The 15,674-nt window shown below is 37.6% G+C and overlaps 1 protein-coding gene across 1 annotated transcript in view; it reads right to left on the reverse strand.

Moving 5' to 3' along the window:
- Positions 1-6,178: 6,178 nt before the first annotated feature.
- Positions 6,179-15,674, reverse strand: part of CES5A (carboxylesterase 5A) — a 33,541-nt gene continuing 24,045 nt past the window's right edge. The window contains 3 exon segments of the mRNA XM_068527298.1: positions 6,179-6,447; positions 6,539-6,611; positions 8,995-9,144. Of these exon segments, the coding sequence (XP_068383399.1) occupies positions 6,216-6,447; positions 6,539-6,611; positions 8,995-9,144 (455 nt within the window). The 3' untranslated portion in view covers positions 6,179-6,215.

A 15,674-nucleotide genomic window follows, 5' to 3' on the forward strand; every position in this document is an offset into this window, starting at 1 on the left:
TGGACTGTAAAAAAAAAAAAAGTAAAAAAGTAAAAGTACTCATTCCCAAAATTACTCATCAAATTATGCCCATAAATATCCAGGAGCACACTATTGGCTAAAGAGATTGTGATATATCCACATCAGGCAGATATGAAAGCTGATTTTTTTCTTCTAGTTTTGTTGAGATACAATTGACATATAGCACTGTGTAAGTTGAAGGTGTACAGCATAATGATTTAACTTATATGTATCATGAAATGATGACCACAATAAGTTTAGTGAACAGTCATCAACTCATACAGACACAAAATTAAAGAAACAGCAAACCTTTTTCTCCTTATGATGAAAACTCTTAGAATTTACACTCTTAACAACTTTCTTTATAACATATGGCAGTGTTAATTATATTTATTATGCTGTACATTATATCCCTAGTACTTATTTATCTGATAACTGGAAGTTTGTACCTTTTGACAACATTCATACAATTTCCCCTCCCTCACCCCTGCCTCTAGTAACCACAAATACAATCTCTTCTTATATAAGTTTGCTAGTTTCTGTTCACTCGTTTGTTTGTTTTTGAAGTGTAATTGCCTTACAACACTGTTAGTTCCTGTTACACAACATAGTGATGTTATTTCTACATATTTCAAAAAAAGCACCATGATAAGTCTAGTTACCATCTCTCACCATACAATAACACATAATTATTGACTATATTCCCCACACTGGATATTTCACATCCATGACTCATTTTTTTACAGCTGGAAGTTTGTATTTCTTAATCTCCCTCCCCTGTTCTTCTCTTCTCCCCAACTCCCACTCCTCTGACAACCACCTGTTTATTCTCTGTATCTACGACTATGTTTCTGTTTCGTTATGTTTGTTCATTTGTTTTGTGTTTTAGATTCCACATATAAGTGAAATCATGATATTTGTCTTTCTTTGTATGACTTATTTTGCTTAGCGTAATAACTTCTAGGTCCATCCATATTGTCAAAAATGGCAAGATTTCATTCTTTTTTTATGGCGGAGTATATATATATATACTCAGCCATATATATATATATATATATACACACACACACCACATCTTCTATGTCCATCTATTGATGGGCACTTAGGTTGCTTCCATATCTTACCTATTATAAATAATTCTGCAATGAACATAGGGATACATATACCTTTTCAAATTAGTGTTTATGTCTCCTTTGGAAAAATACCTAGGAGTAAAACTGCTGGATCATATGGCAGTTCTATTTTCAGTTTTTTGAGAATTCTCCATACTGTTTTGCAGAGTAGCTGCACCAAATTTACATTCCCACCAACAGTGCCAAGGGTTACCTTTCCTCCACATCCTCCCCAACACTTGCCATTTGTTGTCTTTTTGATGATAGTCATTCTAACAGGTGTGAGTGATATCTCATTGTGGTTTTGATTTTCATTTCCCTGATGATTAGTGATGCTGAACATCTTTTCATGTGCCTGTTGGCCTTTGTATTTCTTCTTTGGAAAAATGTCTGTTCAGGTCCTCTGACCATTTTAAAATCAGGTTGTTTGTTTTATCGATGTTGAGTTCTATGAGTTCTTTGTATATTTTGGATATTAACCCCTTATCATATATATCATTTGCAAATACCTTTGCCCATTCAATAGATGGCCTTTTTGTTTTGTTGATAGCTTCCTTTGCTGTGTAAAACCTTTTTAGTTTGATGTAGCCCCATTTGTTTGTTTTGGCTTTTGTTTCCCTTACCTGGGGAGACAGATCCAAAAAAAAATATTACTAAGACTGATGTCAAATAATGTACTGCCTATGTTTTCTTCTACAAATTTTATGGTTTCGGGTCCTACATTCAAGTCTTTAATCCATTTTGAAAGTATTTTTGTATATGGTGTGAGAAAGTAGTCTAGTTTGATTCTTTTGCACGTTGCTGTCCAGTTTTCCCAGCACCATTTATTGAAGAGGCTGTCTTTACCTCACTGTATACTCTTGCTAACTTTGTCCTACATTAATTGACCATATAAGTGTGAGTTCATTTCTGGACTCTCTCTTCTGTTCCACTGATCTATGTGTCTTTGTGTGTGTGTGTGTGTGTGTGTGTGTGTGTGCCAGTATCATACTGTTTCGATTACTGTAGCTTTGTACCAGAGTTTGAAATCAAGAAACATGATACCTCCAGTTTTGTTCTTCTTTCTCAATATTGTTTTGGCTATTCTGGGTCTTTTGTATTTCCATACAAATTTTGGAAATACTAGTTCTAGTTCTGTGAAAAATTCCATAGGTATGTTGATAGGAATTGTGTTGAATCTGTAGATTGCCTTGGGTAGTAGGGCCATTTTAACAATGTCAATTTTTCCAATCCATGAGCATGGTATATCTTTCCATTTGCCCGTCATGTTCAATTTTTTCATCAGTGTCTTACAGTTTTCTGAGTACAGGTCTTTTATCACCTTAGTTAGATTTATTTCTAGGTATTTTATTCTTTTTGATGTGATTGTGGATGGAATAGTTTTCTAAATTTCTCTTTCTGGTAGCTCATTGTTAGTGTATAGAAACACAACAGATTTCTGTATATTAATTTTGTATCCTGCAACTTTACTGAATTCATTGATGAGTTCTAATTTTTTTCCAGTGGTGTCTTTAGGATTTTCTATATATAGTATCATGTCATCTGCAAACAGTAACAGTTTTACTTCTTTCTTTCCAACCTGCATTCCTTTTATTTATTTTTCTTTTCAAAGTTCTGTGGCTAAGACTTCCAGTACTAAGTTGAATAAAAGTGGTGAAAGTGGGCATCCTTGTCTTGTTCCTGACCTTAGAGGAAATGCTTTCAGCTTTTCACTATTGAGTATGATGTTACCTGTGGGTTTGTCATATATGGCCTATATTATGTTGAGATTTGTTCCCTCTACATCCACTTTTTTGAGAGTTTTTATCATAAATTGATGTCGAAATTTGTCAAAAGATTTTTCTATATCTATTGAGATTATCATATGATTTTTATTCTTCAATTTGTTGATGTGGTGTTTCACAGTGATCAATTTGCAGATATTCAACTATCCTTGCATGTCTGGCATAAATTCTGCTTGATCATGGTATATGTTCCTTTTAATGCATTGTTGAATTCAATTTGCTAATATTTTGTTAAGGAATTTGCATCTATGTTCATTAGTGATATTGACTTGCAATTTTCTTTTTTGTGATATCTTTGCCTGGTTTCAGTATCAGGGTGATGTTTGCCTTCTGTAATGAGTCTGACCCAGGTCATTTCAAATTCCTGCTTCTGCCCTGGATCTCCAAGCATGTGAAATTTTGTGTGTGCCCTTAAGAATGGAGTCTCTATTTTCCACAGCCCTCTGTCTCTCATGAAAGTTAGACCCACTGGCCTTCCAAGTCAAATGTTCTGGGGGCTCATCTTCCCAGTGCAGGACCCCTGGACTGGGGAGCCCAATGTGGGGCTTTGACCCCTCACTCTTGAGGGGAACCTCTGCAATTGTAATTATAATCCTGTTTGTGGGTTGCCTATGCAGGGGTATGGATCTTGACTATATAACATCTCTGTGCCTCCAACCCATTCATTGTAGTTCCTTTTAAAGTTAATATCTTTAATTATACAATATCTTTTCTGCTAGTCTTCAGGTCATTCTCATTGATAGTTGGTCTGTAAATAGGTGTAATTTAGGTGTGCCCATGTAAATAGGTGAAATTGGGATCTTCCCACTCTGCTATCTTGGCCATGCCCCATAAAAGCTGATTTTTTAAAGACCCTCTGGTAACTTGGAAAATACATATGACACATGCTTAATGCTCAGCAGTTCTTAATGCTCAGCACTTAATGCTCAGCACTGAACATGTAAAAACTGAAAATATAGATTCCCAGGTCCTACCCAAGAAGATTATGCCTAAGTTGGACTGGGTGTGGAAGGGCATTGGATTTTGGAAAAACCCTCCAAGTGTATTTCTACTTACACCCCATATAAAATTCTGAATTAAATGAAAAAAACCTGGATGCCAACTGTCATTTATATTTCAACTTTAATTTGATAAAACATTTGATTGCATGTGGACAGGAACAAGGAGGGAAGAGGGCCCTGTATCTGGATGAAGTGGATATATGCTCCCTCCTGCAAGGTACCAACCAAAATAAGAACCATATTTGATGACACTAGGACTGCAAGCAGTATATAAATAATGTGTAATTTCATTTAATATAATAATATTTAAAAATATGAGTTGAGTGGTATTTTTCTAGCTGTTCTGTTAGTTTTGCCAAATACCAATGTAGAAATTAGCCTTCTGCAGCTGCAGAGGCAACTGAATTTCAAGCTTGCTTGTATGCGGCTCAGTCCCTCTTTTAAGAGCCATAAAATGTCCCGAACATCACTGATCCATAACTCTCAAAATCACCTAAACTAGAGATAATCCAACAGCTTTGGACCATCTGCTGAGGGAGGCAGGCAGCATGGCAGGAAGAGTCTTGCGCTGGAGAGACAAGAGACTCAAGGCCTGGTGTTGACTTGCTGCTAACTCACAAGTGATCTTGGGTGAGTCCCTTCACCCTTGCAGATTACTGTAAAATGAGAGGTAAGGGGTCCAAACTTAAACACCTTCAGGGGGCAGGTAATATCAGTGAGTGAAATGGGCCAGGACCAAGACAATGGAGAATAGTGAGGACTGGGGAAAGTTGAGAGTTCATGCCTTTGTAAAGGGATAGCCACTCCTCAGCTCCTGCAGATTGTTTTATCAGGGTTGCTGAGAACAGTTATGAAGGTTGTGCACTGCACAAGGACACTATTTCAGAGGACATGTCATTCACATCATAGGTGTAGATATTTTCTGTAGAGGGTTTTGAGGAAAGGATACCTTCTAATTTGCACGAAGGTGTTATATGGGCTTTCAGAAGCCCTAGTTACCATGTGGGAATACAGTTCTAATGTTGCTGGATCTGTTGTTCTTGTTTTTGAGAAGCTGGAAATATGGCTTTTAATGTGAAACGTCCCTAATTTAAAATTAGGTGGAAACTAATACCAAAACATATTTGACATTGTGTGAGCTAACCAAAACTCTTCTGGGGGTCAGATTCAGGCTGTAAGTTGAAGATCTCTGACCCAGAAGAACTGTAAGTTACTGACATTTCAGAGACCCTCCTATTCTATGTACCTCGTGTAATTTTGAAGGAATCAGAAAGAAATACTAATTACCTGGGTAAATTATATGGATGTAACAGGAATTATATGGATATAAAAAGTAAAAGTGCATCCTTTGAATGAGGGTATGTATAACATTCTCCCTACTTATCATCTGGTTAACTTTAATTCATCCTTTCTTATTACAAATGTTATTTCTCCAGAGAGAGCTTCCTAAGACTTTCACCTAAATTAGGTTCCCCTCTTACACTTTCTTAAAACACCTTCCTTTACTGAGTGAACTCTTCAACTTTATATCTTAAGATAGTCACTTGTGTGAATGTTTGCTTACTGTCTGTTTGCTCACCATTTGGTGGAGAGTATGTCTTCGTTAACCGTTGTATCCCCAGTGGGGCTATTGCTGGTACATATCAGGCACCCAATGTAGATTTATTGAATGATGGATTAGTCTCCACCCCATCAGTAAAACATCCTTTCTTCTTGGTATCTCTGACTGAACTTGCTGCCTGGTGTTTGACTTCTGCATTCCAGAACTTGGAGGACGTCTGGTTTCCATTTCTGAGCAGGGTCTCTGGTATGTCCCTCTCCCCGACATATCTCCTGAGCCAGAGAAGAGAGCCAGTTCAAGGCAGTGATGTTCAGGACATCCATGCTTGGTTCGTGGCTAAAACCCACCTAGATGGGGGTTGGAGGACTCATAATTCAGATAACACACACCAAGACATGTTAGAAAGTTCACTTCATCTTGGATGCTGGCGTAGAGGGAGAGAGTTTTCAGCCCATAATTAAATTCTGTTCCCTGTACATATTTTGCATTCTTATTTTATTTTATATGAGTAACAAGATCATTATGATGCCAACTAATAGGCCAGCACTCCTGCGATTTATTGAACAAATCTGGTAGCTTTCCAAGGCAAATTGCATTTTTTGATGTTGAAAATAATTCTTTAAGGATCATCCCCAAGTTCCCAAAACATCAGCTAAAGCAGTTGATTCCATAAAGTAGCTAAACACAGATGAAGCTAATGATTGTGGGAGAAACCGCAGAAGGAGAAGGAAAACCAGAATCACACAAAGATAACCTGTCAAGGAGCAAAAGAGAAAATGAAAGGCAGGAGCAGAGAAAGGAAGGTTAAGAAAGAAAGAGAAGCAAGGAGAGTTCCGGAAGAGGACATCATCAGGGGGAAGGTGTCTGTCCAAAACTCCAGCTCCAGCTCTTTCAGTCTCTGTCCCATGCTCATGTTCAAGTCCAGCTGTAAGTATTCCTCAGTCTGACCGTCGGCCGGCCACAGGGGCAGGCCTTCCCCATTAGGATTCCTGGAAGTGAGAGATTTTCAGCCTCAAACACCCGGTGAGAGTTTTCATCCTCAAACACCTGGTTATGGAGGAAGCTGGGAGGTTCACTTACCCAGTCAGAGCAAAGTTAGCCCAATATCTCATCATGTTCCTGCTCAGCCGTTTCTCTTCCTCTGTAGCTCCTTCTGAAGGAGATAAGCACAAAATCCCGCTCTCACAATGATTCGCCAGAAGCCCAAGGGGCCTCACGTTGGATGAATCACTTTCACACATTTCCTCCCATTTCATCCTTAACAGCCTACCAAGTCACTGCACTCATCATGTATTTGCAGATACTGACTTGCCTGAGGAATCATGGTTCCAAATGGTGGAGGCTGAACACACATCTTCCCTGACCATCCAATGCTCTTCCTGCCCTTTCCACGGGACTGCAAGTTCGTTGGGGACAGAGACCACCTCTCTCTCTAGATCAATCAATCAATTATTGTACTTCTTTATTTGAAAATGTAACACTGCTTAAAGCACAAAATTCAAAATGCAGGAAGTATATCTAATGAAAGTAAGTTTCTCCCTGTCTCTTCCCTCTAGTCACCGAGTTACCAGCCTCAGAGGCAACCATTGTTACCACATTCTTGAGCGCACTTCCGAAGGAGTCTAGACGTGCATGAGGGTTTAAGCAGACACTTTTAACACACTTGGTGCTATAGTAGACACACATTATACATCTTTCTCTTTCACTAAAATTGTATCCAGGAGTTAGTTCCACATTGCTGCCTATAAACCTTCAATTTACTGTTCTTTGTTGCTCTATAAATATATAATACATAAATATATATATGTAAATATATAATTCATGTATCCAGTACTGTATTGATGGGTCTTGACATTTTTTTCAATCTTTTGCTCGTAAAAGCAATGTTTTAGTGTGTGTGTGTGTGTATATTTTTGCACATGTGGAAGTATAATTGCACAAAAAATCCCAGAAGTTGAATTGCTGGGCTAAAAACTACATGCATTTAAAATTTTTTTTAAATTAATTAATTAATTTGTTTATTTATGGCTGTGTTGGGTCTTCGTTTCTGTGCAAGAGCTTTCTCCAGTTGTGGCAAGCGGGGGCCACTCTTCATCGTGGTAGGCTGGCCTCTCACTGTCGCGGCCTCTCTTGTTGCGGAGCACAAGCTCCAGACGCGCAGGCTCAGTAATTGTGGCTCGTGGGCCCAGTTGCTCCGCGGCATGTGGGATCTTCCCAGACCAGGGCTCGAACCCATGTCCCCTGCATTGGCAGGCAGATTCTCAACTATTGCGCCACCAGGGAAGCCCCATGCATTTTAAATTTTGATAGAGTTTTCCATTGACATATGAGGTTGTCAATTTTCCCCCACCTGCTCAAATACATTATGTAAAATGTTCTTCCCAACCTTGATCTATGAAAAATGAGTCCTTGGTCAAGGTTAGTTTTTAATCCTCTTTGCTATGAGCGAGGTTGAATGGATTTTTATGTTTAAAAGCCACATGTTTCCCTTTCCATAAACTATTTATATCTGTTACCCAGTTTTTGACTGGGTTGTGTTTTTCTCATTGATTTTATGAGCTCTTTAGATATCAAGGAATTTAACCCTTTGATACATACATATGTTGTTCATTTTTTCCATTTTTGAGAGTCCATGTGCCCGTCACATAGTACAGGTTCAGTGATGGTTACTGAGTAATAATAATAGTAATATTTCTTAAACACTCACCATATGATTTATGAGAATTGTTTCATTTAATCCTTATGACAACCTAGGAGGTAGTTCTGTTATTATTGGCATTATAAGATAAGAAAGAATAAATAGAACAATGAACAAACCACAATGCACAGACACACTCTAGAGGAGAGGTTCTGTCCTTTTCACGGAGAGGCTAGCATGAACTGGTTAAGAGCCTATATTGTGCAGTTTTTTAACTAAATAGTTTAGTCATAACTCCTGTATGTAGTTCCTATGGTTTTTTAAATTTTGATAACCTCATCTGATTGGCTTATTATTTTAGGCACCGAACAGGTCATGAATTCAGGAATAAATGAGCTAACCTCACCAGAAACAGTTCACAAGCATTTACATTAGATCACCTGGATCCAGACCACTTTCAGCTGCAATTATGAAAAATGTGGTTCTTGCCTTTGAAAGCCCTGGGTGGTAGCCTCACGGGAGCTCTGGGAAGGGCAGGGAGGGTGAGACCAGGTGTCAAAGAGAAGGAAGTAAGTGGTTTTTGTTTTTTTTTCCCCAAAAAATCAGATTGCATGAGTGCCCCCAAGTGCCCACCCCTATAGGCTTTAGTCCAGAGAAAAACACTCATCAAGCAAATGTTGGCCCCTCTTTTTCATGGTCCCTTTTTCTGAAACTACGAGTGGAGACATTCTCCAGGGAAAGGTTGTGTCTGTAAACCACCCTGCCAGTCCTCCCATCCCCTGCATAGTGTTGCGGTTGGTGAGGCTTCGTGCTAACAGTGGAGATTCTCATCTTCTCCCCAACTCATCCCAAGCTCATGTTCCTGCAAGAGCAGGAGCCCCTGAAGCCAGTTTCTTACCAAACATGACAATGTCGCCCTTCAGGAAGGCACCTCCAAAGACAAAGCAGATTTCATCAGTGTGATCAGCTTTGACAAAAGGCGGCTTCTTATCCTTTAAGCACTGGGGCCGATGCTGAAACTCATAGAAGTAGACAGGTGCACCAGCATCTGTGGAAAGGTAGGAAGGGTTTGTGGCAGGCATGCATGCAGGGGGCAGTAGGGGCTGGCCCTGCATTTCCGTCCATCTAGTCTGGGATCCACAGACTCGTGGGTGGAACAGCCCAGAGACAATGTGAGGCTAGTGTTTCCTGCTACAGTGGCCCTCATGCCCCTGGAGACAGAACTCACTACTCCTCAGGGCGGCCTGAGAGGGCAACAGTACTACTTCTCAAAAAAAAACCCTTTATACTGATCCGAGATCTACCTCCTTGTGACTTCCTTTGTTTGACCCTGGTTCAACTGTCTGGGGAAAACAGAACAAAATTATTTCCTGCTACCAAGATGCTCTGCTGCATCCTATGTTTCTTCACCTCTCTTCTAAAGGTCTTTGCTCTGTAATTTCCCCTCTTTCTCTGCATCAACAGTTTTTCTCTATTGGATCATCACCATCAGTAGCAAACATGCTTACAGAGTCTCTCATTAAAGCACACACACGTGTGCACACACATATGGGCACACACACACAGAAGCACACACAAACATATCAATACATACTCTTGGTCTCAACTTCCCCTCCAGTTACTGGCTTATTTCTCTAAATCCCTTCTAGCAAGACTTGCAGTGCAGTTGCCTTATTATCTCTGCTTCCTTTCCTCTCATTTTCTCTTTTAATAGACGTATCAAGTATGGACAATAAAAAGCACAGATTTTAAGTGTACATTTTGATGAGTTTTTACAAATGCATGCACGTTCATGTAAACACCACCCCAAGCAGGATACAGAGCATTTCCATCGCCCCAAAAGTTCCCTTGTATCTCCTTCTAGTCACTCTACCAAGAGAAAACCAAAGTTTTTATTCCTATCACAATTGATTAATTTTGTTTGTTCTTGAACTCTGTATGGAATAACACAATATGTACTCTTTTGTATCTGGCTTCTTTTGCTCAGCATAACGCTTTTGAGGTTCATCCATGTTTTGCCTGTATCAATAATTGACTCCTAATCACCAAGTAGTAAGCTACTGCATGAATATACCATAAATTACTTATCCATTCATCTGATGATAGACATTTTGGGTTCTTTCCAATCTTGGGCTATTATGATTAAAGCTGCTGTGGATATCCATATACAAGTCTTTTCTGTGGTTGAGTAACAGGGTAGGTGTATGTTTATAAGAAACTTACAGTTTTCCAGGGTGATTGTAACCATTTCATATTCCCACCAGAAGTTCTGAACATTCCACATCCTTGGCAATACTTTTTGGTATATGGTTTGAGTTTTTAATATTAGCCATTTTAGCAGGTGTAAAAATGGTTGCCTCATTTTGGGTTCACTTTGCATTTCCCTGATGACAAATAATGTCGAGCACCTTTTCATGTGCTTTTTGCTTTCATTCATCCTCTTTAGTGAAGTGTCTTTTCAAGCCTTTTACCCATTTGTAATTGGATTATTTGTCTTTTCATTACTGAACTGTAAGAGTTCTTCTATTCTGGATATGAATTTTTTGTCAGATTTGTATTGTGAATATTTTCTTCCAGTCTGTGGCTTGCTTTTGCATTTTCTTCACAGTAATTTTTAAAAATTCACCAACATAAAAGTCAGCATTTTAACAATTTCAAAGTGTGTAATTCAGCAGCTTTTAGTACGTTCAGAATGTTGTGCAACCATCACCACTATCTAGGTCCAGAACATTTTCATCACCTCAGACAGAAACCCAGACCCATTCAAGCAGTCATTCCCTCACTCACCCCTCCCCTTAGCCCTTGGAAATTTTATGGTGCTATAGATTTGCCTACTCTGGACATTTCACATAAATAGAATCACACAACATATAGCCTTTTATGGGCTTCTTCCACTTGGCAGTTTTTCCAAGGTTCATCCATATTGTAGCACGTATCAATATTTCATGGCTAAATTATAATCCATTGTATATATATACACCACCTTTTGTTTATCTATTCACCAATTGATGGACATTTGGGTTGTTACTTCTTTTTGGCTACCATAAATTAGGCTGCTATGAACACTCATGTAAGATTTTTGTTTGACCACCTATTTTTAAAAAGTTTTTATTGGAGTATAGTTGCTTAGGAGTGTACTTGCTGGGTTGTTGATATGTCTACGTTTAATTTTTTGAGGAACAGCCGAACTGTTTTCTACAATGGGTACACCATTTTACATTCCCATCAGCAGTATGAGTGTTCCAATTTCTCCACATTCTCAACAACACGTTATTTTCTGGATTTGTTGTTGTTGTTTTTTGTTTATTTGCTTATTGTAGCTACTCTAGTGGATGTGAAGTGGTATCTCGTAGTTATGATTTTCATTTCTTTAATAACAAATGATGTTGATCATCTTTTCATGTGCTTATTAGCCATTTGTATATCTTCTTTGGAAAAATGTCCATTCAATCCTTTGCCCAATTTTTATTTGAGTTGTTTGGGCTTTTTGTTTGTTTGTTTTTTTACTTGTAAGAGTTCTTTATATATTCTGAATAATAGACCCTTATCAGATATATGATTTGCAAATATTTTCTCCCATTCTGTGGGTTTTCTTTTCACTTTCTTTATATTGTCCTTTAATGCACAATAATTTTTAATTTTGATGAAGCCCAATTTTTTTCTTTTTTGTTTATATTTTTGGTGTTATATCTAAGAATCCATTGCCAAATCTGAGGTTATGGAAATGTACCCTGTTTTCTTCTAAGAAGTTTACAGTTTCAGCTCTTACATTTAGGTCTCTGATCCATTTTGAGCTAATTTTTTTTTTTTAACATCTTTATTGGAGTATAATTGCTTTACAATGGTGTGTTAATTTCTGCTTTATAACAAAGTGAATCAGCTATACATATACATATATCACCATATCTCCTTCCTCTTGCGTCTCCCTCCCAACCTCCCTATCCCACCTCTCTAGGTGGTCACAAAGCACCGAGCTGATCTCCCTGTGCTATGCGGCTGCTTCCCACTAGCTATCTATTTTCCATTTGGTAGTATATATAAGTCCATGCCACACTCTCACTTCGTCCCAGCTTACCCTTCCCCCTCCCCATGTCCTCAAGTCCATTCTCTATGTCTGTGTCCTTATTCCTGTCCTGCCCCTAGGTTCTTCAGAACCATTTTTTTTTAGATTCCATATATATGTGTTAGCATACGGTATTTGTTTTTCTCTTTCTGACTTAACTTCACTCTGTATGACAGTCTCTAGGTCCATCCACCTCACTACAAATAACCATTTTGAGTTAATTTTTGATTATGGTGTGAGGGTAGGGTTCAATTTCATTCTTTTGCATGTGTTATTCAGTTGTCCCAGCACAATTTGTTGAAAAGACTATTTTTTCCCCATTGAATAGTCTTGGCAGCCTTGTGTAAATCAGTTGACCATAGATATGTATAGGTTTATTTCTGGACATTGATCTGTTTGTCTATTCTTATGCCAGTAGCACACCACCTTGATTACCATTGGCTTGTAGTAAGTGAGTTTTAAAATCAGTAAATATGAGTCTTCCAGGTTTGTTCTTTTTCAAGATTATTTTGGCTATTCTGGGTCCCCTGAAATTCCATATGAATTTTAGGATCAGCTTGTCCATTTCTGCAAAAAAAGAAGTCAGAATTTTGATAGGAGTTGCATTAAATTTGGGAGTATTGCCATCTTAAATCTAAATCTTCCAAACCATTTATTCTTTCATTTCTTTCAGCAATGTTTTATAGTTTTCAGTGCACATATCTTGTACCTCCTTGGTTATATTAATTTCTAAGTAATTTATTCTTTTTGATGCTATTCTAAATGAAGTTGTTTTCTTAATTTCATTTTTTGATTGTTCACTGCTAGTGTGTAGAAATAAAACCGACTTTTGTATGCTGATCTTGTATCCTGAAACTCTGTTGAATTTATTAACTCTCATGGTTTTTTGTGCATTCTTTAGAATTTTCTACACATAATATCATGCCATCTGTGAATAGAGACAGTTTTGCTTCTTTCTTTCCAATTTAGATTCCTTTTAATTTGTCCTCGCTAGAACTTGAATAGAAATGGTGGGAGGAAACATCTTTATCTTGTTCCTGATCTTAGGGAAAGATTTCAGTCTTTCACCGTTAAGTAAGATATCAGCTGTGGGTTTTTCACATAAGTCCTTTATCAGTTTGAACAAGGTCCTGTGTATTCTTAGTTTGTTGAGTGTCTTCATCATGAATGTGTGTTGAATTTTGTCAAATGCTTTTTCTCCATCTAATAAGATAATTGTGTGTTTTTTCCTGTATTCTATTAATAAGGTATATTATATTGATTGGTTTTCATATATTGAACCATGCTTATATTCCTGGGATAAATCCCAATTGATTATGGTATACAATCCTTTTAATATGCTAGATTCAGTCGCTAGGATTTTGTTGAGGATTTTTGCAACTAGGCTCATATGGGATATTGGTCTATAGTTTTCTCTTCTTGTGATGTCTTTGTCTGGCTTTACTATCAGGGTACTACTGGTCTCATAGGACGAGTTACGAAGTATTCCTTCCTCCTTCACTTTTTTGAAAGGGTTGAGAAGGACTGGTTTTAATTCTTCTTTAAATGTTTGCTAGAATTCACCAGTGAAGACAACTGGTCCTGGGATTTCCTTTGTTGGTAGGTTTTTGCTTACTGATTCAATAATTTCTTTTGTCACAGGTATATTCAGATTTTCTATTTCTTCTTGAATTGGTTTTTGTAGTTTTTGTGTTTCTAGGAATTTCTCAATTTCATCTACCTAATTTGTTGCCATACACCTGTTCATAATAATCCTTTTTATTTCTGTAATGTCTGTAGTAATGCACCCACTTTCATTTCTAATTTGAGTCTTCTTTCTTTCTTGGTCAGTCTGATTAAAAGTTTGTCAATTTTGTTGTTTTTCTTTTATTTTTTTTTCAATAAACACTCTTTTATTTTTATTTTTTTAATTAATTAATTTACTTTTATCTTTGGCTGCGTTGGGTCTTCGTTGCTGTGCTCAGGCTTTCTCTAGTTGTGGCAGCGAGCGAGGGCTACTCTTCGTTGAGGTGTGTGGGCTTCTCATTGCGGTGGCTTCTCATTGCAGAGCATGGGCTCTAGGTGTGCAGGCTTCAGTAGTTGTGGCTCACAGGCTCTAGAGAGCAGGCTCAGCAGTTGTGGCACACGGGCTTAGCTGCTCCACGGCACGTGGGATCTTCCTGGACCAGGGATCAAACCTGTGTCCCCTGCATTGGCAGGCGGATTCTTAAACACTGTGCCACCAGGGAAGTCTCTGTTGTTTTTCAAAGAACCAAATTTTATATTCATCCATTATCTCTATTGATTTTATACTCTATTTCATTTATCTCTGCTCTAATCTTTATTATATTCTTCCTTCTGGTTGCTTTGGATTTACTTTGCTCTTATTTTTCTTGTTCCTTAAGGTGGAAGGTTGGGTTATTGATTTGAGATCTTTTTTTCTTTTTAATGTATGCACTTACAGCTATAAATTTCTCTCTAAGCACTGTTTTCACCATGCTCCATAAGTTTCAGTATCTTGTGGTTTTGTTTTCATTCATCTCAAAGTATGTTCTGATTTTCCCTGTGATTTCTTCTTTGACCTATTGATTATTTAAGAGTTTGTTGTTTAAAAGCTATTTTGTAGCAAAGCACACTATCAACAAAATAATAAGGCAATCCACAGAATGGGAGAAAATGTTTGCAAATCATTTATCTGATAAAAGATTAATGTATCTAGAATATGTAAAGAACTCCTAAAACTCAGCAACAACAACAAAAACCAGCTAAATTCAAAAATAGGCAAAGAACTTAATAAACATTTCTCCAAAGAATATATACAAATGGGTAATAAGCACATGAAAAGATATTTGATATCAACAACATCACTAATTATTAGGGAAATGCAAATCATAACCACAATAAGATACCATTTCACACCTATTAGAATGGCTATTACTTAAAAATGATAATAACAAGTATTGGTAAAAATGTGGAAAACTTGGAACCCTGTGCATTATAAATGCACAATGTAAAATGGTGCAGCCACTGTGGAAAACAATAGGACAGTTCCTCAAAAAATTAAACATAGAATAACCATATGATCCAGCAATTACACCTCTGGGTATGCACCCCAAGAACTGAAAGCAGCAACTTGAACAGATATTTGTATACCAATGTTCATGGAAGCATTATTCACAACAACCAAAGGTGGAAACAACCCAAATGTCCATTGATGGCCGAATGGATAAACAAAATGTGTTATATACATACAACAGAATATTATTCAGTCTTAGAAAAGAATGAAATTGATACATGATATGACATGGATGAACTTTAAAGGCATTACACTAAGTGAATTAAGCCAGATACAGAAGGACAAATATTATATGATTCAACTTATATGAAGTGCCTAGAACAGTCAAATTCATAGAGACAGAAGGAGTGGGGAGTTATTTTTTAATGGGTACAGAGTTTCAATTTGGGATGATGAAAATGTTCTGGAGATGGACAGTGGCATGGTTGCACAATAATGTGAATGAACTTTAATTCCACTG

This window comes from Eschrichtius robustus, chromosome 19 (assembly GCF_028021215.1).
Source record: "Eschrichtius robustus isolate mEscRob2 chromosome 19, mEscRob2.pri, whole genome shotgun sequence".
NCBI lineage: Eukaryota > Metazoa > Chordata > Mammalia > Artiodactyla > Eschrichtiidae > Eschrichtius > Eschrichtius robustus.